The 27,817-nt window shown below is 35.8% G+C and overlaps 1 protein-coding gene and 1 pseudogene across 1 annotated transcript in view; both read right to left on the bottom strand.

Moving 5' to 3' along the window:
• Positions 1-14,970, bottom strand: part of LOC124971529 (uncharacterized) — a 116,137-nt gene extending 101,167 nt beyond the window's left edge. The window contains exons 1-2 of the mRNA XM_047535262.1: positions 14,731-14,970; positions 678-786 (exon numbers count right to left, since the gene is read on the bottom strand). Coding sequence (XP_047391218.1) covers positions 678-690 — 13 coding nt within the window. The 5' untranslated portion in view covers positions 691-786; positions 14,731-14,970. The remainder of the gene's footprint in view (positions 1-677; positions 787-14,730) is intronic.
• On the bottom strand, positions 13,732-14,661 carry LOC124972414 (bcl-2-like protein 1; annotated as a pseudogene).
• Positions 14,971-27,817: the final 12,847 nt, after the last annotated feature.

Raw genomic sequence — 27,817 nt, 5'->3', positions numbered from 1 at the left:
ATCATAAATCAGTGTCTAACTCTCTACTTGACTTTTACATGAATTTCTTCTACAAAATTCTACTGACTTTTGAGATTTTCATGTCTCATGGTTTAGAATTGATAGGTTACTGTTGTCACTAAAGTTGTGCTTAAACATTCTAGTGACAAGTAATTCAGATCTCTGTAAGAAGATATCTGACAGCTGTCAGAAATATCCTTTCTTCTAATAAGCCAAAATAAGCTTTTCTGAAATTTCTAGCAAATATGGAACAAATTTATTGTGGCTCACTTTGAAACTCCCTGCTATAATGTGAGACTGTGGAAACACAGTAGCATTCAGACAATCAGACAGAAGTCATGGGAAGGTAATATTTGTAGCTCACTTACCTGAATTTATTATGAGTGTAGTTAATAACTCCCTTCTTCATTTAATTCTTTCTAAGACACTAAGGTTAGCTACAAATTACATATGTGAAGCACTCAGTGGTGAGTACATATTGGAAAAACACATTATCCCTTACCAGTCCAACGAACAAAGTTTCTCCCCCAAATATGGACTGGAAGTACCAGTTTTTACTATGTCAGACTGCCTGTATCTAAACATTGTCATGTGGCACAATTCTAACCAATGAGATGTACCGAAATCTGGCGGGTCTTCTCAGAAAGTTTCCCTCCTTGATAAAAAGAAAAGGTTACCTTCCTTGGTCATCTCCCTTTCTTCCTCCTTTGCATACAGTTATGTCAGGACGTGACGGTAGAATAGTTTTAGTCATCTTGTCACCATGAGTGGAATCATCTTAAAACCCTGGAGGGTACAGAGTGAAAAGATGAAAAAAAAAAGTCCTTGAAAACTTCATTGAACTAATTAATCAACTCATTCATTGTTTCTTTTGTTCTCTTGCCTACTTATTTTTTATTGTTGTTTTGTTTTGTTTTGTTTTGGTACCAAAAATTAAAACCAGAGGTTCTTTATCATTGAGCCATCCCAAGCTCTTTTTATTTTTTTATTTTGAGATTGTGTCTCACTAACTTGTTTAGAGCCTCACTAAATTGTTGAGGCTGACTTTGAACCTGCAATCCTCATGCCTCGGCCTTCCAAGTCGCTGGGGTAATAGATGTATGTCACCAAACCTCGCTTCCTCATGCCTTCTTAAGAACTTTGCTCCAGAAATTCTTTTCTCTCTTTCCTGCATTAGAATTTTTGATTCTCAATTGCAGCATTCCTGTTAACAAACATGACCTAATACATCTCATCTCCCAAACAAACAAGAAGTACTTTCCCCCACATCTTCTCCCAGCTATTTCCTTTTCCTCTATCCCATTAGTATCAAAAGGGGTGCTACTTCCAATATTTCTTCCCCAGTCTGTCATGAACCCACTTAAGTGAAAGTTTCTTCTCACTAAATTGGTTCTAGCACACCAAGAATCACAGTCTAAATCAGCTTATAGCAGAAGCTACTGGAGCCAACAATTGGCAGGAAATCTGAAATGAAAATTGGTCAGGTTGAGCATGGACCAGCTTGAAAGGTAAAAACCAAATAATGAAACCCCACAAAACTCCTGGGGCCAGGTGTCAGATCACTACAATAAAAACTATAAAACATTTATGAAAGAAATTGAAAAGGTCATAAGAAATGAAAGGCGTTCCATGTTCACGGTTTGGAAAAATCAATATTGTTAAAATGTCTGTATCACCCAAGGCAATGTACAAATTGAATACACAGCAAAATTCTTCACAAAAATAGAAGAAATGATACTAAAATTCATAGAGAATCACAAAAGACTCCAAATGGCCAAAGTAATCCTGAATAAAACAAAGAAATCTGGAAGCATCACAATATCTCATTTCAAAATACAGCACAGTGACAGTAACCAAAACAAAATGGTACTTGTATAAAAGCAGATACATAGGGACAGGATTGTAGCTCAGTGGTAGAGTACTTGCCTAACACATGTGAGATACTGGGTTCAGTTCTCAGTACCACATAAAAATAAATAAATGAAATATTGTGTCCATCTATAACAAAAAATTAAGAATAAAACAGATATAGAAAAATGGAATACAATTGAAAACCCAAAAATAAATCCAAACACTTATAGTCAGCAGAATTTCAGGAAAGGCACAAGGAACATAAATTGGAGAAAGGATAAACTCTTCGATAAATGGTGCCGAGAAAGCTGAATATCCATTTGTAGAAGAATGAAACTAGAATACTCTCTCATACCAGTTAAAAAAAAATCAACTCAAAATTGATCAATGATTTAAATTCAAGACCCAAAACTGTCAAAATACTCTTTTTTTTTTTTATTTATTTTTTTTTTCTTTTTATTGTAAACAAATGGGATACATGTTGTTTCTCTATTTGTACATGGCGTAAAGGCATACCATTTGTGTAATCATAAATTTACATAGGGTAATGTTGTTTGATTCATTCTGCCATTTTTTCCCTTCCCCCCCTCCCCTCCCACCCTTCCCCTCCATCTATACAGTCCTTCCTTCCTCCATTCCTGCCCCCCTCCCTAAACCCAACTCCAACCCCAACACTAACCCTTCCCACCCCCCATTATGTCATCATCCACTTATTAGCGATATCATTCTTCCTTTGGTTTTTTGAGATTGGCTTATCTGACTTAGCATGATATTCTCCAGTTTCATCCATTTGCCTGCAAATGCCATAATTTTATCGTTCTTTATGGCTGAGTAATATTCCATTGTATATATATACCACATTTTCTTTATCCATTCATCAATTGAAGGACATCTAGGTTGGTTCCACAATCTGGCTATTGTGAACTGAGCAGCTATGAACATTGATGTGGCTGTATCTCTGTAATATGCTGATTTTAAGTCCTTTGGGTATAGGCCAAGGAGTGGGATAGCTGGGTCAAATGGTGTTTCCATTCCAAGTTTTCTAAGGAATCTCCACACTGCTTTCCAGAGTGGCTGCACTAATTTGCAGCCCCACCAGCAATGTAAGAGTGTACCTTTCTCCCCACATCCTCGCCAACACCTGTTGTTGGTTGTATTCTTGATAATTGCCATTCTAATTGGGGTGAGATGGAATCTTAGGGTGGTTTTGATTTGCATTTCTCTTATTACTAGAGATGTTGAACATTTTTCCATATGTTTGTTGATTGCTTGTACATCTTCTTCTGTGAAGTGTCTATTCATTTCCTTAGCCCATTTGTCAATTGGATTATTTACATTCTTGGTGTAGAGTTTTTTGAGTTCTTTATAGATTCTGGAGATTAGCGCTCTATCTGAAGTATGATTGGCAAATTTTCTCCCACTCTGTAGGCTCTTTCTTTGCATTGCTGATAGTTTCCTTTGCTGAGAGAAAGCTTTTTAGTTTGAATCTATCCCAGTTATTAATTCTTGCTTTTATTTCTTGTGCTATGGGAGTCCTGTTGAGGAAGTCTGGTCCTAAGCCGACATGTTGAAGCTCTGGACCTACTTTTTCTTCTATAAGATGCAAGGTCTCTGGTCTGATTCCGAGATCCTTAATCCATTTTGAGTTTAGTTTTGTGCATGGTGAGAGATATGGGTTTAGTTTCATTCTGTTGCATATGGATTTCCAATTCTCCCAGCACCATTTGTTGAAGAGGCTATCTTTTCTCCATTGCATATTTTTGGCCCCTTTGTCTAGTATGAGAAAATTGTATTTATTTGGGTTTGTGTCCGTGTCCTCTATTCTGTACCATTGATCCACCTTTCTATTTTGGTACCAATACCATGCCGTTTTGTTACTATTGCTTTGTAGTAGAGTTGAAGATCTGGTATTGCGATACCCCCTGCTTCACTCTTTCTGCCAAGGATTGCTTTAGCTATTCTGGGTTTTTTATTCTTCCAGATGAATTTCATAATTGCTTGCTCTATTTCTGTAAGATACATCATTGGGATTTTAATTGGAATTGCATTGAATCTGTATAGCACTTTTGGTAGTATGGCCATTTTGACAATATTAATTCTTCCTATCCAAGAACATGGGAGATCTTTCCATCTTCTAAGGTTTTCTTTAATTTCTTTCTTTAGTGTTCTGTAGTTCTCATTGTAGAGGTCTTTCACCTCTTTTGTGAGATTGATTGATTCCCAAATACTTTATTTTTTTCGAAGCTATTGTGAATGGGGTAGTTTTCCTAATTTCTCTTTCTGAAGATTCATCGCTTATATATAAAAATGCCTTCGATTTATGTGCATTGATCTTATATCCCGCTACTTTACTGAATTCACTTATGAGATCTAAAAGTTTTCTGGTGGAATTTCCTGGTTCCTCTAAGTATACAATCATATCATCAGCAAATAGGGATAGTTTGAGTTCTTCTTTTCCTATTCGTATCCCTTTAATTTCTTTGGTCTGTCTAAAATACTCTTAAGAAAATACAGGGAAAACTCTTCATGACATTGGTATGGTCAACAAATTTTTGGATTAGATTCCAAGAGCACAGTCAACAAAAGGAAAAGTAGACAAAAGGGATTTTGTCAAATGCAAGAGTTTCTATATCGCAAAGACAAGAATCATGAGGGTGGGGATATAGGTCAGTGGTAGAGTGCTTGCCTGGCATGCAGATGGCCCTGCGTTCAATCCCCAGCACCAAAAAGAAAAGAAAAAGTAAAAAATTAAAAGGAAAGAGTCAACAAAGTGAAGACATAGTTTTCAGAATGGGAGAAAATATTTAAAAATTATTAGTTTGTAAGGGATGAACAACTAGAAAATAAAGGAACTTAATGAAAAATAACTGATTAAAAATAGGCAAATGAGAGAAACAGTATGTAACTCAATTGTGCACAATAAAAATAAATTTAAAAAAATAGGCAAATGATCTGAATAGACATTTCTCAAAGAGAATGGTTACTGGGTACAAATACAGGTGGTTAGGAAGAATAAGTTCCAGTATTCTATTGTATATTAAGATGACTATAGTTAAAATAATTTATTGCCAATTTCTAAATAAATAGAAGAAAGAATTTTGAATGTTTCCCACACAAAAATGATAAATGTTTTAGGTGATGGATATGCTAATTACCTTGATTGGTTATTACACATTGTATACATTTATTGAACTATCAGACTGTGCAACATAAATATGCACATTATGTGTCAATTTAAAAAACTTCCTAGATCCCAGTCTTTGGGGGCCCTCGTGCTTTAAATACCTTACTGCCACACCAATAGTGCTGTAGTATAATACGAGTGGACTGCAACTCACAGAGATGCAAGAGATAGAGACTCTATTCAGGGAGTCTCTAGAAAAACTCATGACAGGGGAGACAGAGCCAAGGATACTAGAAGGAATTTTGACTATTGGCACCACAACTACAGCAAAAGAGACAAACAAAAAATCACATACTTTCTCCAAAAAAACTCCAAAAGAGACAAACAAAAAATCACATACTTTCTCCTTTTACCTGACACATCATGTCCAGGTTTCAACAAAAATGTATTAGCCATGTTAAAAGGCTGGAAAAAATAACTTAAAGAAGAAAACAAAGCACCAGAATAAGATTAATATATGTTAGAGATTTTGGAATTATCAGATTTGGAATTATCAGATTTGGAATTTAGAGTAATCATGATTCATATGCCTAAGCTCTAACGGATGAAGTGGACAACATGAAAGCACAGGTGGGTAATGTAAGCAGTGAGATGAAAATTTTAAGAAAATATAAAAATGAGATTCTACATATCAAAACAATGGAACAAAAGTGAATAATGTCTTTTGTTGGGCTTATTACATTGGACATGGCTGAGAAAATAAGCTGGAAAATATATTTATAGAAAATTTACAAATTGAAAAGCAAAAAGCAAAAAAAAAGAATAAAAACAACCTTGGCAGAATACACAAGAATTGTGAGATTATTATTAAAAATGTAACATATGTATAATGGGAATATCAGGAGAATAAAGAAAGGAGTAAAATAATTATTTGAATAATAATGGCTGACAATTTTCCATAATTAATGGCAGACACTAAACCACAGATCCAGGAATCTCAGAGAACACTAAGCAGAGTAAGTACCAAAAACTCTACATCTAGGTATAACTCATATTCAAACTGCAGAAAATCAAATAAAAAGAAAATCATGAAAGAAGACTGAATGGGGTGGAAGTGGAGGGGAGCTATTAAAATAATGAAATACAGAGAAGCTGATAGCTCAGACTAAGCTGATGTCAGTGGAGGTGGAGAAAAATTGTTGGTTTTGAAGTATGTTTCAAAGATCAATTTTACAAAATTTCCTGAACCAATGCAAATGGCATGTAGAATTAGTAGAGGTAGCATAACATACCCATGGACCCTAGCATCACACTCATCAAAATTTCTTAACTGTAGTCTCCTTAAACCCAAATTACTAAAATTCAGAATGAACAAGGAAATATCACAACAGACACAATAGAAATACAAAACATAATTAGAAGCTATTTTGAAAATCTATACTCCAACAAAATAGAAAACCTCAAAGACATCAACAGGTTTCTAGAGACATATGAATTACCTAAACTGAATCAGGAGGACATACACAATTTAAATAGATCAATTTCAAGTAATGAAATAGAAGTCATCAAAAGCCTACCAACAAAGAAAACTCCAGGACCAGATGGGTTCTCAGCTGAGTTCTACAAAACCTTTAAAGAGGAGCTCATTCCAATACTTCTCAAAGTATTCCATGAAATAGAAGAGGAGGGAACCCTCCCAAACTCATTCTATGAAGCCAATATCACCCTGATACCTAAACCAGACAGAGACACATCGAGGAAAGAAAATTTCAGACCAATATCCTTAATGAACATCGACACAAAAATTCTCAACAAAATCTTAGCAAATTGCATACAAAAATATATTAAAAAGATAGTGCACCACGATCAAGTGGGTTTTATCCCAGGGATGCAAGGTTGGTTCAACATCTGGAAATCAATAAATGTAATACAGCATATCAATAGACTTAAAGTCAAGAATCACATAATTATTGTGATATATGCAGAAAAAGCATTTGATAAAATACAGCATCCCTTCATGCTCAAAACACTGGAAAAAATAGGGATAGTGGGAACATTCCTTAACATTATAAAGTCCATCTATGCTAAGCCCATGGCCAATATCATTCTAAATGGTGAAAAACTGAAAGCATTCCCCCTAAAAACTGGAACAAGGCAGGGATGCCCTCTTTCACCACTTCTATTCAACATTGTCCTCGAAACTGTAGCCAGAAAAATTAGACAGACCAAGGAAATTAAAGGGATACGAATAGGAAAAAAAGAACTCAAACTATCCCTATTTGCTGATGACATGATTATATATTTAGAGGAATCAGAAAATTCCACCAGAAAACTTTTAGAACTCATAAGTGAATTCAGTGAAGTAGCAGGATATAAGATTAATACTCATAAATCCAATGCATTTTTATACATAAGTGATGATTCTTCAGAAAGAGAAGTTAGGAAAACTATCCCATTCACAATAGCTTCAAAAAAAATACTATACTTAGGAATCGATCTAACAAAAGAGGTGAAAGACCTCTACAATGAGGAGTACAGAACACTAAAGAAAGAAATTAAAGAAAACCTTAGAAGATGGAAAGATCTCCCATGTTCTTGGATAGGAAGAACTAATATTGTCAAAATGACCATATTACCAAAAGTACTATACAGATTCAATGCAATTCCAATTAAAATCCCAATGACGTACCTTACAGAAATAGAACAACCAATCATGATATTCATCTGGAAGAATAAGAAACCCAGAATAGCTAAAGCAATCCTTAGCAGGAAGGGTGAAGCAGAGGGTATTGCAATACCAGACCTTCAACTGTACTACAAAGCAATAGTAACAAGAACGGCATGGTATTGGCACCAAAATAGACAGGTAGATCAATGGTACAGAATAGAGGACACAGACACAAACCCAAATAAATACAATTTTCTCATACTTGACAAAGGTGTCAAAAATATGTAATGGAGAAAAGATAGCCTCTTCAACAAATGGTGCTGGGAAAACTGGAAATCCATATGCAACAGAATGAAACTAAACCCCTATCTCTCACCCTGCACAAAAATCAACTCAATGTGGATCAAGGACCTTGAAATCAGACCAGAGACCCTGCATCTTATAGAAGAAAAAGTAGGTCCAAATCTTCATCTTGTTGACTTAGGATCAGACTTCCTTAACAGGACTCCCATAGCACAAGAAATAAAAGCAAGAATCAGTAACTGGGATAGATTCAAACTAAAAAGCTTTCTCTCAGCAAAGAAAACTATCAGCAATGTGAAGAAAGAGCCTACACAGTGGGAGAAAATCTTTGCCACTCATACTTCAGAGAGAGCACTAATTTCCAGAATATATAAAGAACTCAAAAAACTCTACACCAAGAATACAAATAACCCAATCAACAAATGGGCTAAGGATATGAACAGACACTTCACAGAAGAAGATCTACAAGCAATCAACAAACATATGGAAAAATGTTCAACATCTTTAGTAATAAGAAAATGCAAATCAAAACTACCCTAAGATTCCATCTCGCCCCAATTAGAATGGCAATTATCAAGAACACAAGCAACAATAGGTGTTGGCGAGGATGTGGGGAAAAAGGTTCACTCATGCATTGCTGGTGGGGCTGCAAATTAGTGCAGCCACTCTGGAAAGCAGTGTGGAGATTCCTTAGAAAACTTGGAATGGAACCACCATTTGACCCAGCTATCCCACTCCTTGGCCTATACCCAAAGGACTTAAAATTAGCATACTCCAGAGATACAGGCACAATAATGTTCATAGCTGCTCAATTTACAATAGCCAGATTGTGGAACCAACCTATATGCCCCTCAATTGATGAATGTATAAAGAAACTGTGATATATATATACCATGGAATATTACTCAGCCATAAAGAATAATAAAATGGCATTTGTAGGCAAATGGATGCAGTTGGAGAATATCATGCTAAGTGAGATAAGCCAGTCTCAAAAAAACAAAGGACGAATGATCTCACTGATAAGCAGATGATGACACATATAGGGAGTGGGAAGGGGGCAGGAATGGAGGAAGGAGGGACTCTATAGAGGGATAAGAGGGGTGGGAAGGGTGGGGGGGAGAAAAAAAATAACAGAATGAATCAAAAACTATTACCCTAGGTAAATGTATGATTACACAAATGGTATGCCTCTACATCATGTACAAACAGAGAAACAAGATATATCCCATTTGTTTACAATAAAAATGAATTTAAAAAATTTAAAAAGTAAAGATAGAGGAAATACCTGAGATTTATTTTTATAGAAACAAAATAATGTTGACTGGAATAAGCATACTAGTGATTCTATCCTTACTTTAACAGGTGCAATTTTAATGATAGATTTTTCTGTGTGGTATATTTACAAATAATTTTTATTTTCATCATTATACCTTTTCTGTTTTCTACAATAAATATGCATTTGTCGATACATTAATAAAAATTCACAGGATAAAACTGCAGTTATGATGTTAGACCTACTCCATTTCCTGGCCCTTTCCACCCAGTCCTCGCTATAAAAATCTCTTAATTGGCTTTCATCCTTCTTTCATTCTTTCTCTTCTCAGTAAAGAGATGTTTCTCAATCTTAACAAATCTCATCCTTCCATTTCCTTGGCTGATCCAATCTCTTTTTGCCTCCTTACAGTCTCTCTTTTATTTATTATTCCTTCTGTTTCTTGAATCTTCATCCTCTACGCTTTTGTTGGTGCTTACCATCAGTATTTAAACATGTGTAAGCCTTTTCAGAAAGAGAGAGAGAAACTAAACCCAACCCTCCATTGAGGGTTTCCAGCTCGTTGGAAAAGTAACACCCACTTACTACCTCCTTTCTCATTTGTTTTTGTTAAAAAAAAATCATTTAGTAAATGCTAAAGAAATTTTATATACAAAATTTTCCATATATAAAAAGTACAGGTACATTTTAATATTTCCTATGCACTCATGAAATATTTGTGAGGCTGCCACAAGGAAATATCCCTGGACTCCCTCATTTCTTATCTATTCCTCAGCCTATAGCAGTTTGATTCCATTTCCTTCACTCAAATGAAATTGAATCTACTCACCAAGGTTGTCTACAATTTATTAGTTTTTAAACTCACTGGGCATTTTTCCATCTTTATTTTCTGTAAATATTTGACACTGGTGACCTCTCCCTTCTGGAAACTCTGCTTCCTTGTCTTCTGTGACATGATTCTCTTCCTGACTTTCTCCAGTTTGCTATAAACAAAGCCTTCCAGTCTTCTTCAGGTGCTCCTGATTTTCCATTTAGTCCACAAGCATTGGTATTTATTATGACTCTATCCTTGGCAGTTCTGATATTACTTTTTGTTTTCTCTGTTGAGTATCCTTACTGTGACTGTGTCCTCCTCTGCCATTTCTCTAAAAGTATGCTTAAATTTGTCTCCAGTCCAGATGTCCAACAGCTTAACAAACATCTTTGCTTGGAAATTTCAAAGTCACCTCAAATTTTATGTGACTGAAATCGATCTCATAATATTGCTTCCCTACCTGATCCATCTCCTATATGTCAGTTCATTAAATTGCACTCGCATCTTTCTATTCCTTAAAGCTCAAAATCTAAGAGTTTTCCTACATCCTACCACCTATCTCATCTTTAAATATAGTCAGCTGCCACATATCCTCACAACTCCTAAGTAATTCTTGAATGTGTCCCTTTTATTCCCTACCTCCACTCCATTTACCTTCTCTTCCTTCTTCTTTTTCTAAGAGTCTCACTATTTTGCTTGGTCTCAAAATCCTGGGCTTGGGTGGTCTCTCTGCCTCAGCCTCCAGATTAGCCAGAATTACAAGTGTGTACCACCATGCTCAATTATTATCATTATTTACCTAGGTTCTTCTATTCATTAGATTTATCTATCTAAAACAAAAAACTTCTCATGTCACTATTTTGCTTAAATTTCTCTGATGGTTCTCAGTCACCCTTAAGGTAAATCCAAACTCCTTAATATGGGATACTAAGTCCTTTCAAAATCTAGCTCCCATCTACCTCTTCAGTCTCATTAATTGCTATTCCTTCAGTCACACTCTAAGCATTTGAACAACTTAACAGATAAGTAGAATACTCCTTGCTTTTTGTTATCGAGAGACATTCATAAAAGCTTTTTCTTCTTTCTTGAATACACTTCACTCTCCTTTCACATGAGCAACTCCTTCTTCCCTCTTCAAACTCAGTTTAGACTGCCACCTCCCCTAGGGAATTTTACTTGACCCTGCAGTTTGAGATGATTTTCATTTTGTTTGTCCTTTAGCAACCTCTGGAGCAAAACCTGTAGTTTTGCTTGTAAAATATCCATATATGGTATCATCTCTCCAGTGATACTGAAATTTTTGAGAACAGAAATTCATCTGTTCATCTTTGTCTCCCTAGTACTCTATATAATACCTCCATGGCACATCATTGGTGATGAACAGTTATTTGAATGAATGCCTAAATGAATTAATGCTTTTCCCCTTCCATAAGCCTGATATCCAAATCTCTATATTCTCTTCCATTCAGGCTTTCCTTTCTCATATTTCAAATATTTCTCATTTTTGGCTTAACGTGTCTTAAAGAGTTCCATCTTGAAGTTCTACATTGACAGTGTGTATGTTTATGTGTGTGTATATCCATAAAGATGGATACTTGTAGATGCTTTATGCTTTTATTAATGGAAAAACATGCTCATTAGAGGACATAAGCTTTTGAAGTTTTAATTCTGAGCAGAGAAGAAATATTCTGCTTCCTCATACAAAATTTCTTTAATTCAAGAGCTCCCTAAATATGTACTTCTTTCAGTTTACTATTAAACAATGCAGAGAGTAATTTACTCTTGGCCATGTAAGAAAATGTGCATATAGCACATTTATTATATTAATAGAATGATATAATTCTATTAATTATTGAAAGCAGGAGAAATCTAAATTCTTTAATGGTGTAAAATATTTATGGAAGTCGTAAGTGGTAATACAAGGCAATGATATAAAACAATTTACTTCATAGTATCGGTAACCATTTGGTTTGAAAAAGTCATTAACAATTCATATTCTTCATCAGATATTTTGTTATTTACCAGCAGAATTTGGAGGAAATTAATATCAATGGATTATAAAATTTTAAAAGTGTAAACTGTTTTGTTTTACATATGGAAAGAATGAGGTTCAGATAAGTTAATGCCTTCACTGAGATCACAGAGCTTGGATTAGTGACAAAACTAAAATTGAACATTTCTTGGTTCTCAGATCTGATGTTATGAATAATAATGCAAACTACATTTTATATTGCTTTAGAGCTTAAAAAGTACTTATAGATGCATTATCTTGTCTGATTCTCAAAATCATCTTTGAGATCAGGTAAATATCATCACTAATTTACAGGTGAGAAAATAAGAGTAGGGTGAGATGAAGTGGGTTAGGGCTCAGAGAGATTAAATAAACTCCTAATGTCAAACAGTTCCGAGTGTCAGAGCTCAGAACTGGATTCAACTCTTCTGATTCTAAATTGTACACTGAATCAAAATATACTGCACAGGAATCTGAAGCATCAAGTTAATAACACATCTTAGCTTTTTATTCTATTTTATCTTCTCCTTTTTTAGAAATAGCTCATTAATATTATATGAGGGAATATTTTGAGGAAGTTGAGTGGATAATTTAAAATACTCCCTGAGTCATTTTTCCAATGTTTCAAAATAACTTTGAACTTTGATTCATGTGTCATCTTTTTTTTCTACTAAGTCAACACAGTTTATTACTGAACTGCACTTTCACCTGCACACAGACTATTTCAAAGAGCTGGAACAAGTGGTGGGGGCAGGTGCCCCTCAAGAGCCAAAACCCCTGGGGCAGCTTCCCTGGACCAGGGCAGGGGAGGGAGTATTAGGCCACCAATATCTGGGTACCAGCTCTCCACATGAATGCACACAGCAAACCAGCAGCTCCTCCTCACACATAAATACGGACATGCTTAACGAAAATAAAAAGAATAAAAACTAGTCTGGAATGTGTACAGCAGAGACCCTGGGGTGGCCAGTGCTGTGCTGGGACCCCCAGAGATCAGACAGGCCAAGGGTGGGGCAGAGGAGAGAGGGAGGCCTGAAAGACTCCTGGCCAGGCCAAGACAAAGATGCCACAGGCTGATCTTGCAGGAAGTGAGGCAGCTGAGGACATAAACAGCTCTGGCACACCTATCTTGGGACCAGTTGGTCCCTCAGTCATGGTCATGGGAGTCAGGGGATGGGGCAAAGGGACTAGGATGGTGCTAAACTGCAAGGGTCACCCTAGCTTTAACATGGAGTACTTCTTGCAGCTATAACCTCCTCCCTCTTAGGTGGGACTGGCTTCTAGCCAGAGGCCTCTGGAGAACATTCAGTCTAGGAGTGGGGACTTTGACCAGGCCAGAGGTGGAGAGGAAATCCTGATCCTTGCTTCTTTATCCCAAGCAGCCTGAGTTACTAATTAGTCAAAAGTGGCCTCTAAATGGCTCTTAGGAGTACAGATGGAAGGAATAGTTGCCCAGGTCCAGAGGCAGATGGGAAATGATTAACTCTGAGGCCACATACATCAAAACAAAAGCAATCTAGTCTTTCTGGGGAAGATGGCCAAAAAACTTTCTAGCTCCTTACCAGGAAAGCAGTCTCAGAGGTGAAGGGATAGTGAGGGTTCTACCAATTAGGTAGGGCCCTCCTGCCCCCAAGCACCACCCACACCCTGCCAGCCTTCACTGGACAGATTTTAGGGAAATGTTGTGGATTTTGAGCCCAAGAAAACTAAGGTATGTGAGAAGGTGGCTCTTACAGAAACCTGGTAGATTCTAGAAAACTAATTGCAGGGAACCAGTTCTTGGCCCAACTCAGTGATGAATGGATGGGCATGGGCTGAATGTAGTGTTTCTCCTGGTGGCAATGGTGGCTGGATGGAGGGATGTAGTGGGGTGGGATTGGGTGGGACGGAGGGTGAATGGGTGGTCAGTGTCTGGTTATTTCTGACTGAAGAGTGAGCCCAGCAGAACCATGGTGGCCACAGTTATGCTGGTCAGGAAAGAGGGGTTGAAGTGCTCCTGGTCCTTCCAGTTCTCAGTCACTGCATTATTCCCTTAGAGTTCCACAAAAGTGTCGCAGTCGCTGTTCTCCTAGATCCAAGGCTGTAGGTGGTTATTCAGGGAAGTGGCCATTCGACTTGTGATCTGACTCACCAATACTTGTACTTTGTGTCCATACTTTCCACGCATAGTGCCCTGCTGAAGGAGAAAAAGGCCACAATGTAACCCCAGTTTACTCCATCCCAGAAGAATTCCTTCACTACCCGTTCAAAGCTCTTATATATTGTCCCCGGGGGTGATGTAGAGCTGGGACGTCAGGTCACTGAATGCCCTCAGGTACCACAGTTCAAAATCGTCACTTGCCTCCCTCAGTGCTTGCTTCACTGCTGCCATGGGGATCACCTCCCAGGCATCCAAACTGCTGCTGTGACCCTGGCTCCATTCACCGCAGGGGTTGTTCGCCAGATGCCATGATGCATTACCATTGATGGCACTGGGTGTCTCCACCTGTTATTCAGTCCCTTCTGGGACTTTGGTCTTGTTCTCTTCCACATCACTAAACTGCCTCCAGCTGTATCCTTTTTGGGAAAGCTTGTAGGAAAGAAAGTCAACCATCCGCTCCAAGTAGCTCTGAGACATTTTAATAATAATAACGTGTCATCTTAATTACAGTGAATAAGTTTCTTATAATGGTATATACTGGCTTACCCAAAACAGGATGTTGAACTTGTGATGAAAGGAACAAGCTCTCAGTCTTAGCACCATCTTCCTGGAAACCTCTGAACTATGAGAGCCAAGTGGAGGAAGAAGCGATGCGCAGGCTGAAGCACAAAAGAAGAAAGATGAGGCTGAGGTCCAATTAAACTAGCTTGGCACTGTGGAGGTAAAAGGAGTAGAAATAAGAAACGTCAGAGGCCAGGGACGTTGGGACAAGTTGTTCGACTGCCTGCTACTGTCCAGATTTTGTCTCAGTGAATACAGAACTTACAATGCCATTCGATCACCAAGACCACCACCTTGCTCATAACAGCCCCTGTTGATCCTTTGCCCGGGAAATTGGGCACTCTGGACTAATAAGTTTCTCAATTGTGGCCAGTGTAACACATGTACAATAAATCATCCCTTCTGTTATTTTAGCTGAAGAACCAAAAAAAGAAAAGAAAAGAAAAGAAAAAAAAACAAAAACAAAGGCCACTGTTGGGCATTTGGGCATTTCCACCCCTGGAAATGGATTCAAATCTTGAAGAATTTGTCAGGTACCTAGTCTTAAGGGTTCTTTAAGGCTATAGAAACTAAGTGAGATGTGGTTGCTGCTCTTTGGGCTGTCCAAATCAATAGGTTTATTTAAAAATTACACAAAATCCAAGCTCTAAAGTAGTGACATTTATAATTCACAGAAAATAAAACTGGTAAGACTGGAGTAGCCAGATAACGTCTCTATATACTGAGAGCAGAAGTACAAAGTAGTGGTTAAAAGCATAAACTCTGGATCTAGACTGCCTAAATTTAAGTCCCAGTTCCACTATTACTGTGTAACTTTGAGATAATTACTTTAATTTTTTTATACTGCAGGGTCCTCACAATTAAAATGAAGATAACAATGTTACCTGTATCATAATTGGTAGAGTTAAATGAATTAATATAAGTATTAGAACAATTCCAGGCACTGAATGCTTTATACATGAATAAAATAATTAATAACCTGGATTTGTGGGAGGGGTAGACTACATGAGAAAGGTGGAATCTCATGAGATAAAATGGGAAACTGTTACAGTAATCCAGGCTATGATGATACAGGATGGGGGGACTTTAACAGATATAAAATTGAAAGTAAGAAGGAATGTTTTGATGATGGATTGGAGATAATGTAGGGGAGAGAGAGCCTTAAACCTACTGCAGTCCTGGATTTATCCTTTTATTAACTCTTAGGAGGTTAAGCCAATTTTAGACTTTTGAAATTACTTAGGGCTCTCTGACTTTGTACTGAAATAGACCTGCAAACTTTTTTTGTAAGAGATCTTTTGGACCAGATAAAAACATAATAATGTGTGAAGCATATTTTAATCTCTTGAGGTCCATCACAGGGCAATTATTCACCATGGGAGTTGACTAAGTACCTTGAACAGGCAATTAACAATTTGAGAAAAAATAGACATTGGAATTAGACTTCTTAGTAATGAATTACATACTTGGTGAGGTCTTCAAAGGAATGATCCAAGAATGAACTAGTTGTATTACAGGTGGACAATTTCATTATTGTAAGTTTCATGACACTGATGCCTTTTAAAGAAAACAATTTGCTTATGAAATATTTTTTAACATCTTGAGCAACCAAGTTTTTCCTAATATATATCACATTATATTAGATATTAGATATATGTATATATAACATATATTATATATTCTGTCTATCTATCTATTGAAAAAGATATAATAAGTACTGTGAGGAACAACCATGGAGTACTATGGGGAAATAAAACAGAGGTATCTTATTTTATCTTCTAATTTGATCTTCAATAAATAATATATATATATTAGAAAAAACCTTGATATATATATAGCTGTTGTTTCTCATCTGAAATCTGTGCAGTGTATGATATGGTACTATGGATGTTTGGTTAAGCAAATTCTTGTGGTATTTTTACAGATTACAGTTATGTTCTCATGAGTTCAGAGTTCAGAAGAGATAACAGACATTTATATAAAGCAGTGGGCAATTATCCTATCACTCTTCTTCGCATGCATGTACACACATGCACACACACACACACACACACACACACACACACACACATTCTTCTTGTTGTTTTTACCTTCAAGTGGAAGGAAGAAGAGACGAGACAAAAGTGAAGCTGGGCACAGTGGCACACACTTGTAATCCTAGCAATTGAGGAGATGGAAAAAGGAAGATTGCAAGTTTGAGACTAGCCTCAGCAACTTGGCGAGACCCTGTCAACAAAATAAAAAATAAAAAAGGCTGGGGATGTGGCTCAATGGTAAAGTGACCCTGGATTAGAGCCCCAGTACAAAAATAAATAAATAAATAAATAAAAGATTAAAATGATGTATTCTTGCTTTCACCTTCATATTTTGCCTTGCTATTCAGTTTGTCACTTCTAAAGGAAAGATACAAATTTCCACATCAAAACAAAACAAAAAATCAAATTAGATACCTCTGTTATATTCACAAGTGCATTCCATGGTTCTTATTCATAGGATTTATCATGTCTCTGTTCACTCAATAAGTAGAAGGATATAATTTGCCTATGCTGCTAGCTCCATAAGGGAGTTACTGTGTTGATTTTGTGCACCAGTGTATCCCCAGTGCATAAATATATGTCTGGCACATGCTGTATTGTCCCCATGTAGCCATAGATGACCCAGTCTCTTTCCTGTCGTCTTCTTACCTGCAGTTCTCAGAACAATTTATAGAATGTATTTGGAACACAATACCCTGAGACAGGGAGGAACTTCCTGAAACAATCAGCCTTGTTCCTGCCCCTTGTAGGGAAATTAACATCTAGAGTTAGGAAGATATTGTCATGGCCAGGTCAGGCTTTTTTCTCCTCTCCCCTGGAAGCAGTAAGTCCTTCACAGCTTTGCACACCAAATCATTACAGATTGACTTTTTTTATACCCTGAGGTATAAAACTCATGGAAGGCTGCCTTTCATGGTTCCTCAGTTGTCATTCAAGAGGAGCATGACAATCAAGACACCATCAAATAAGTATTCTTGAGCCTCAGGGAACTGGCTCATAATGCATCTTATACTTTTCCAGTCCCTGGCTGCCTATCCATAGATTATAAATCCACTTAATATTACTTGTTGCATGTGAGTATGTTCTGTCTCTACCAAATTCAGGCAATTGATAAAAGTGTGGCCCAAAATGCAGTAGGTAGAAATATTTGGATTCCTGTTCCTGATGGTGATTATTTTTGCTATCCTGCACACAGTGGGAGTTCTCTCTTGGGGCAGTAATTAGTGGATGTTCTTTACTTCACACAGGTGCTAAGTACACATTTGTTTGATGAATAAATTAATGAAGCACCTAGTTCCATGCTAGATACTTTACATGTAATGCACATTTATTCTTTAACAACAGTTCTGTGAGGAAGGTATTATTACTAGCACCTTTTTAAAGATGAGGAAACTGAACTTCAGAGACACTGAAAAATGTCTCTAACATCAGAATCCTTAAGTGACAGTTCCCAAATTCAAACTTGGGACTGTTGAACTTCAAAGCTAGTGCTCTTCACTCTATCTCATTGTTTCAGTATATGCTTAATGTGATTTCTCTCTGATGTAAAAGATGTACTCTGAGGTCATATTGAAAAGTAACAGAAGAAACAAATAAAACAAATGTACAAAGATAAATAGGTCCACATCAATCCCTAATACCTAAACATCACAGATAAAGTTGGATTGCAAAATGTATTTAAGTACAACTTTCAGAATAATGTTTTTATAAATCATGGAGTTACTATTATAGAACTTGACTTTTAAAAACAATTATTTTTCATAATATTTAAAACTTCAAATGTAATATACAATCCTATTTTTAGAAATACATAATTAAAAAAAAATCATTTATCCTCCTCCCAGTCCTTTTATCCAGTGGTAACTAGATTTAACAGTTTGCTTTGTTGTGTACATGTCTTTTGTTTTTTGTTTCTGAAAAATTTCCTACAATTTCCATTAAAATTATGAAACAGTAGTTGGCAGTTATTAAGAAAGTCAAGCCAGAATTAGATAAATATTTTCTATTTACTATGTATGTTTTGAAGGCATGAAACTTTGAAACCACTGATATGCAGGTTCAAAGGGCCATGCAGAGTTCATTGGTTCTTACTTTAGGAAACTCCTTTCCTTTTATATTTTTCTTCTTTTCTTTTCTCTTTCTTTCCTTCCTTCCTTCCTTGCTCTCTCTTTTTCTTCCAACATTGAGTGCTTGTCATATGTGAGACACTGGGGATATAATTGTGAGCAAGGAAAACATAGTCCCAGATTTCATTGCAAGTTAGAGGGGAAATATAAACATACAATTTTAACTCAGTTTGATGAGCCATATGACAGAATGTGGTTCTTAAACTTTAAGGTGTGATCAGAATCATTTGGGATGCTTATTACATTTGTAGACTGGCCTTACACCATACTTACTGAATCATAACATCTGGACGAATGATCTCAGTAATCTCCATTTTAATAAGCTCCTCAAGTGTGCTGATCTGGGTGTCTTCTTTTGACAAAATGTAGAGGAAAAAAGGTGTAATGGGAGAGTACATTGGAGGCAGTTTTATTTACAGGGGTCAATGACAAATTCCGTTAAAAATTATGTTTAGATTCAGACTTGAACAATAAGTAAGAATTAATTAAGCAAGTGGAAGTTGGGCATTGGAAAGTGGGTAAGAGAATAATAAGAAGAAACACTTCACTGAATTTAAGAAGGAGAAAATCTGAATTTAGGAAGTAAAATAATTTTAATATGTCTAAAGAGTAGATCTGTTATTTTTGTTATTTATTTATTTATTTTTAATTGACCAATGCAAATTTTACATACCTATGATATACATGTTTTGAGATATATATTATATATATATATATGTACATATAGTGGAATGATTAAATTAAATTAAATAATATAACCATCATTTCACAGATGTCTTATTTTTTATGTGGTGAGAACATTTTAAATCTACTTTCTTAGAAGTTTTCAAATACATTAATATTATTATGCATTATTAGTTAATTATAGTCATCATGCTGTACAACAGATCTCTAGAAATTATTCTTCTTCTCTAACTGAAACCTTGTATCTCTTAACCAACCCCTTGGAGTTTAAGGTGTGGAGAACTATGGTAAGTGAATAAGACACCACCAACATGGAATGGGCAGCTTCAGATAGTAAGAAAGGGAGTTACCCCCATAGGGATCATTAGATTTAAGAGAAGGTTCAGGGGAGATGGTTAAGAAGATTAAGAAGGCCATTCAATTATTTTCTGTCATATTTTTGGTCAATTAGTTATTTCATGTTTTATACACATACACACACACATAATCATTGTCACTAAATATGCTAATAACCTCTTTTATTTGCACTTTCTAATACATTTTTGTTATCTAATTGGATCCCTGAGAACAAATCTAAGGTAGACTGGACATTTGACAGATGAGAAAACTGAGGTTCATTAGAGGTTAAGCTTTTTAAAGCACAAAACTTATGAAAAAGCACAGAACTAAATATTTTTTATGAATATAATTTTTTCATATTGCATTTTTTATTAAAATATTTTATTGGTGCGTAATTATACACAGTAGTTTGATTAACTGAGATATATTCATACATGCATATGACATAATATGACTAAGTTCATTTCCCTTACTCTGTCCCCCGATCCTCTTACTATAGTGTAATCGATTCCCTTTCATTTCCATGATATTACTTTTATTTTCTTTGTTTCTTTCTAGCTTCAGCATATGAGAGAAAGTATATGACTCTTGAGTTTCTGAGTGGCTTATTTCCCTTAACATGATACTCTTTATAAGTATGATATATATTCATTGCATTTAGTGTAATGATAGTGATATTTTTATTAATTTTGATTTATTCACAATGTTTAATTTTATCCTAATAATTATTGCATAAATGCTCTTCTAATGAGTCTTATTCTTTCCTGAGAACTCTTGTCTATTTTTTTATCTCCATCTATGTGTGGGATTTATTTAAATATCTTCTGCTTGCTGGTTGAGTATTCAAGAATTGTTTTTGTTTGTGATTATCTTGGAAGACACTCATTTCTCTTTTGATAATGAAGGATAACTTTGCCGAACATGACAATCTTGGTTGATAGTTATTTTCTTTCAGGGCTTAAAACATTGTTCCAAGTTCTCAGATTTGAGGGTTTCTTCTAAGAAATCATGTAGTATTCTGATTGGCTTACCTCAGAATGTGACCTGACATTTTTCTCTAGAGGCTTTTTAAATTCAATTGATTTTCTGTACATTTCATATTTTAATTAAAATGTGTCATGGAGAGGTTCCTTCTTGGTCGTGTCTACTTGGCGCGTGAAATGCCTCCTGTATCTTCATATCCATTTCATTCTCAAGATTTGGGAAATGTTCTGCTATCATTTGACTGAATTGTTTATCAGAACCATTCACTTGTATCTCTATTCATACATTAATGCCAAGGAGTCTTATATTTGGTCTCTTAACATCATCCCAGAGTTCTTGTATATTATTTTTTGGATTAATATTAATCGTGTTTAAGAATCACATATTCAAAAAGAGCACACTCTGAGGCTGGGCATTTAGATCATCAATGTATGAGATCTGGTGAAGGAACACAATTCAGGTGGTAACATGAACTAGTCCCGTGCTGAAGATAGACTCACAGGAAAGGTAATACTTAGTAAAGGAATATCCACTTGTAACAGTTTTAATAGTTACAGTCAGATTACATCAGATAAGGAATACAGAAACTACACTGACTCCAGAAATCTCTGATTGTTGCTACTTCTATGCATCCAGGATTCCTGGGTGTTGGCATTAAAAAATTGTCTTATCTCTTGTACATGTGGCAAATAAATCACACTGTTTGATTATTTTCAAATTTTGAAGCAGATAAGCTTGAGTCACCTTTCAGTTGATTATTATTTAGATTTTTTTCTCCCCTGAGTCATACTCAGATTCTGTACCCTGAAATGTACTTTCTTATACCCTGCAGTCTTCATGCATTTGCCCCTATTAGGAACCTAGGTTTACGTAGGACTGTTTCTGATGATTTCTCATAACATATAAAAAGGACAAACAAGTGTGTCTCTTAAGTCAAAAGGTACTCCTGGGATATCTGCTTTGGGCTCTCTATTTAAATGGGGAAGAGATAATATTTCTCCAGACTGACATCCCCCATACCAGGAGCAAACCAGACTTAGAGCAGCATAGTAAGAATTTCATACAATTCTGTATATTGGAAGTTCTAAATTATGACACATGGTGCTCAGAAGCCACTTAATTTCTATTTTTTATTTACTTTTTTTTAGTTAAACATGAAAGTAGAATCCATTTTGATAAAATTATACAAACATGGAATATATCATATTATAGTTAGGATGCCATTTTTGTGGATGTACATGATGGTCGGATTCACTGATATTTTCATATATGTATATAGGAAAATTATGTCAGATTCATTTCACTATCTTTCCTTTTCCTATTCCCCTGCCTTCCCTCCACTTCCCAATGTCTAATCTAATGAATATGTAATACCCACTTATTGTGGGCAAATTTGAATATATCAGAGAAAACATTCAACCTTTGGCTTTTGGGGACTGGCTTAATTCTCTTAGCATGATAGTCTCCAGTTCCATCTATTTACTGGCAAATGTCAAAAAGTCATTCTGCTTTATGGCTGAGTAATATTTCATTTTGTATATATACAACATTTTCTTTATCTATTCCTCTCTTTAAGGGCACCTAGATTGTTCCATAGCTTAGCTGTTGTGAATTGAGCTGCTATAAACATTAATGTGTCCGTGCTACTGTAGTATGCTGCTTTTAAATCTTTGGATATATACCAAGGAGTGGCATAACTTGGTAAAATGGTGGTTTCTTTCCTAGTTTTTTGAGAACTTTCCATAATGCTTTCCAGAGTGGTTGCACCAATTTGCAGTCCCACCAGCAATGTATGAGCATACTTTTTCTCCTACATCCTTGCTCACATTTATTGTTACTTGTATTCTTAATAATTGTCATTCTGACTGGAGTGAAATGAAATCTCAGTGTAGTTTTAATTTGCACTTCTCAAATTGATAAAGATGTTGAACATTTTTCAAATATTTGTTGAGCATTCACATTTATTCTTCTATGAAGTGTCTGTTCAGTTCCTTTGCCCTTTTATGGACTATTTGTTTTGGGTTATTTGTTTTTTTTGTTGTTGTTGTTTTGTTTTGTTTTGGTGTTGAGTGCTTAACATATCCTGGAAATTAATGTTCTATCTGAGGTGAAGGTGGCAGATTTTCTCCCATTCTATAGATTCTCTCTTTATGTTCTTGAATGTTTCCTTTGCTGTGAAGTTTTTTAGTGTGATGTCATCCCATTTATTGATTATTGATTTTACTTCTTGTGGTAAATGAATATTGTTAAGAAATTCATTTTCTGAGACAATATGTTGTAGTGTTGGGCCTACATTTTCTTCTAATAGGTGCAGGGTCTCTGGTCTAATTCCTAGGTCTTTGTTCATTTCAAGTTGAGTTTTATGCAGGGTGAGAGAGAAGAGTTTAATTTCATTTTGCTGCATATGGATTTCCAGTTTTCCCAGCACTATTTGTTGAAGAAGCTATCTTTTTTTTGCTGTAAGTTTTTGGAGCTTTTGTCTAGTATGAGATAACTATTTTTTGTGGGATTGTTTGTGCCTTCTATTCTATTCACTTGGTTTTCATGCCTGTTTTGTTGCAAATACCATGTCGTTTTTGTTACTATGACTTCCTTAAGCAGTATGAAATGGCCTTCTTTGTTCCTTCTGATTAACCTTGGCTTCAAGTTCACTTTATCAGATACAGGAATAGAAATCCCTGCTTGTTTATAAAATCCATTTGAATGCTAAGGTGGGTGTCTTGAATACAACATATTTTTGGTTCTTGTTTTTTAATTCAGTCTACCAGCCTAAGTTTTTTTTTTTTTTTTTTTTTTGCCGTGCTGGGGATTTGAACCCAGGGCCTTGTGCTTGTGAGGCAAGCACTCTACCAACTGAGTTATATCCCCAGCCCCAGCCTAAGTCATTTGATTGATGAGTTGAATCCATTACCCGTGTTATTATTGAGAGATGATTTTTATTTTATGTCATTTTGGTTTCTAGTTTTTAAGTTGAATTAGATTTTCCTTTGATATAGTGTACTTCTAGTGTATTTTCATCCTCTGCTGATATTCATTTCTGTTCTCCATTTATTCTTCATGAAATATTTTATTGAGTATGTTTTATAGTGCCAGCTTTCTAGTTGTGAATTCTATTAACTTTTGTTTATTGTGGAAGTTTTTAATTTGATCTTTAATTCTGAACCTGTATTTTGCTGGGTATAGTATTCTTAGTTGGCATCCATTTTCTTTCAGAGCTTGGTATATCTTCTTTTTATCCAGGATTTATTTTATTTTATTTATTTTGTTGTTGTAAACAACTGGGATACATGTTGTTTCTCTATTTGTACATGGAGTCAAGGCATAACATTGTGTAATCATAAATTTACATAGGGCAATGTTGTTTGATTCATTATGTTATTTTTTCCCTTCCCCCCCACCCCTCCCAACCCTCTTTTCCCTCTATACAGTCCATCTTTCCTTCATTATTACCACCCTCCTTATCCCTAACACTAAACCTAACCCTAACTCTAACGCTAATTCCTCCCACCCCCCATTATATGTCCTCATCCGCTTATCAGCGAGATCATTTGTCCTTTAGTTTTTTGAGATTGGCTTATCTCACTTAGCATGATATTCTCCAACTTCATCCATTTGCCTGCAAATGCCATACTTTTATCATTCTTCATGGTGGAGTAATATTCCATTGTATATATATGGCACAGTTTCTTTATCCATTCATCAATTGAAGGGCATCTAGGTTGATTCCACAATCTGGTTAGGGTGAATTCAGCAGCAATGAATATTGATGTGGCTGTATCTCTGTAGTATGCTGATTTTAAGTCCTTTGGGTATAGGCCAAGAAGTGGGATAGCTGGGTCAAATGGTGGTTCCATTCCAAGCTTTCTAAGGAATCTCCATACTGCTTTCCAGAGTGGCTGCACTAATTTGCAACCCCACAAGCAATGTATGAGTGTACCTTTTTCCCCACATCCTCGCCAACACCTATTGTTGCTAGTGTTCTTGATAATCGCCATTCTAATTGGGGTGAGAAGAAATCTTAGGGTAGTTTTGATTTGCATTTCTCTTATTACTGGAGATGTTGAACATTTTTTCATATATCTGTTGATTGCTTGTAGATCTTCTTCTGTGAAGTGTCTGTTCATTTCCTTAGCCCATTTGTCGATTGGATTATTTGTATTCTTGGTGTAGAGGCTTTTGAGTTCTTTATATATTCTGGAAATTAGTGCTCTATCTGAACTATGAGTGGCAAAGATATTCTCCCACTCTGTAGGCTCTCTCTTCACATGACTGATAGTTTCCTTTGTTGAGAGAAAGCTTTTTAGTTTGAATCTATCCCAGTTATTGATTCTTGCTTTTATTTCTTGTGTTATGGGAGTCCTGATCCTAAGCCAACAAGTTGAAGGTTTGGACCTAATTTTTCTTCTATAAGATGCAGGGTCTCTGGTCTGATTCCAAAGTCCTTTATCCATTTTGAGTTGAGTTTTGTGCAGGGTGAGAGATAATTGCTCTGGCTAGAGTCTCAAGGATGATGTTGAATAGAAGTGGTAAAAGAGGGCATCCCTGCCTTGTTCCAGTTTTTAGGGGGAATGATTTCAGTTTTTCACCATTTAGAATGATATTGGCCATGGGCTTAGCGTAGATGGCCTTTACAATGTTAAGGAATGTTCCCACTACCCCAATTTTTTCTAGTGTTTTGAGAATGAAGGGATGCTGTATTTTATTGAATGCTTTTTCTGCATCTATTGAAATAATAATGTGATTCTTAACTTTAAGTCTGTTGATATGGTGAATGACATTTATTGATTTCCGGATGTTGAACCAACCTTGCATTCCTGGGATAAAACCCACTTGATCATGGTGCACTATCTTTTTAATATGTTTTTGTATGCGATTTGCTAAAATTTTGTTTAGAATTTTTGCGTCGATGTTCATTAAGGATATTGGTCTGAAATTTTCTTTCCTCGATGTGTCTCTGTCTGGTTTAGGAATCAGGGTGATATTGGCTTCATAGAACGAGTTTGGGAGGGTTCCCTCCTCTTCTATTTCATGGAATACTTTGAGGAGTATTGGAATGAGCTCTTCTTTAAAGGTTTTGTAGAACTTGGCTGAGAACCCATCTGGTCCCAGACTTTTCTTTGTTGGTAGGCTTTTGATGACCTCTTCTATTTCATTGCTTAAAATTGATTTATTTAAATCGGGTATGTCCTCCTCGTTCAGTTTAGGTAATTCATATGTCTCTAGAAACTTGTTGATGTCTTCGAGGTTTTCTGTTTTGTTGGAGTATAGATTTTCAAAATAGCTTCTAATTATGTTCTGTATTTCAGTCGTGTCTGTTGTGATATTTCCTTGCTCATTCCGAATTTTAGTAATTTGAGTTTTCTCCCTCTTTATCTTTGTTAGTTTGGCTAAGGGTTTATCAACTTTGTTTATTTTTTCAAAGAACCAACTATCTATTTTGTTATTTTTTCTGATTGTTTCTTTTGTTTCAATTTCGTTGATTTCGGCTCTGATTTTAATTATTTCCTGTCTTCTACTACTTTTGGTGTTGGTCTGCTCTTCTTTTTCTAGGGCTTTGAGCTATAGTGTTAAGTCATTTATTTGTTAATTTCTACTTCTTTTGTTGAATGCGCCCCATGAAATAAATCTTCCTCTAAGTACTGCTTTCATAGTGTCCCAGAGATTTTGATATGATGTGTCTTTGTTCTCGTTTACTTCTAAGAATTTTTTTATTTCCCTCCTGATGTCTTCTGTTATCCATTCATCATATAATAGAGTATTATTTAATCTCCAGGTATTGGAGAAGTTTCTGTTTTTTATTCTGTCATTTATTTCTAATTTCAATCCATTATGATCTGATAGAGTACAAAGTAGTATCTCTATCTTCTTGTATTTGCTAACAGTAGCTTTGTGGCATAAAATATGGTCTATTTTAGAGAAGGATCCATGTGCTTCTGAGAAGAAAGTGTATTCGTTCTTTGTTGGATGGTATATTCTATATGTCGGTTAAGTCTAAATTGTTGATTGTGTTATTGAGATCTATGGTTTCTTTATTCAATTTTTGTTTGGAAGATCTATCCAGTGGTGAGAGAGGTGTGTTAAAATTGCCTAGTATTATTGTGTTGTGGTCTATTTGATTTCTGGAATTGAGAAGGATTTGTTTGACGTACATGGATGAGCTAATATTCGGGGCATAGATATTTATGATTGTTATGTCTTGCTGATTTATGCTTCCCTTAAGCAGCATGTAATTTCCTTCTTTATCCCTTCTGACTAGTTTTGGCTTGAAGTCCACATTATCTGAAATGAGGATGGATACTCCAGCTTTTTTGCTGTGTCCGTGTGCATGGTATGTTTTTTCCCGTCCTTTCTCCTTTAGTCTATGGGTATCTCTTTCTATGAGATGAGTCACTTGCAGGCAGCATATTGTTGGATTTTTCTTTTTAATCCAATCTGCCAGTCTATGTCTTTTGATTGATGAATTCAGACCATTAACATTCAGGGTTATTATTGTGATATGATTTGTATTCCCAGTCATTTGACTCATTTTTGTTTTTGATATGATTTGGTTTCTCCTTTATTTGGCTATTCCTTTAGGCTAGTTCCTCCCGTTGCTGATTTGCATCATTGTTTTTCATCTCTTCCTCATGGAATATTTTGCTGAGAATGTTCTCTAATGCCAGCTTTCTTTTTGTAAATTCCTTTAGCTTTTGTTTATCATGGAAGGATCTTATTTCATCGTCAAATCTGAAAGTAAGTTTTGCTGGGTATAAGATTCTTGGTTGGCATCCGTTTTCTTTCAAGGCTTGGTAAATGTTGTTCCAGGCCCTTCTAGCTTTTAGGGTCTGGATTGAAAAATCTGCTGATATTCTTATTGGTTTCCCCCTGAATGTAATTTGATTATTTTCTCTCGCGGCCTTTAAA

This window comes from Sciurus carolinensis, chromosome X (assembly GCF_902686445.1).
Source record: "Sciurus carolinensis chromosome X, mSciCar1.2, whole genome shotgun sequence".
In the NCBI taxonomy this organism is placed as follows: Eukaryota; Metazoa; Chordata; class Mammalia; order Rodentia; family Sciuridae; genus Sciurus; species Sciurus carolinensis.
The sequence above is the reverse complement of the archived record's forward strand: the minus strand, read 5'-3'. Positions and strand labels throughout refer to the sequence as shown.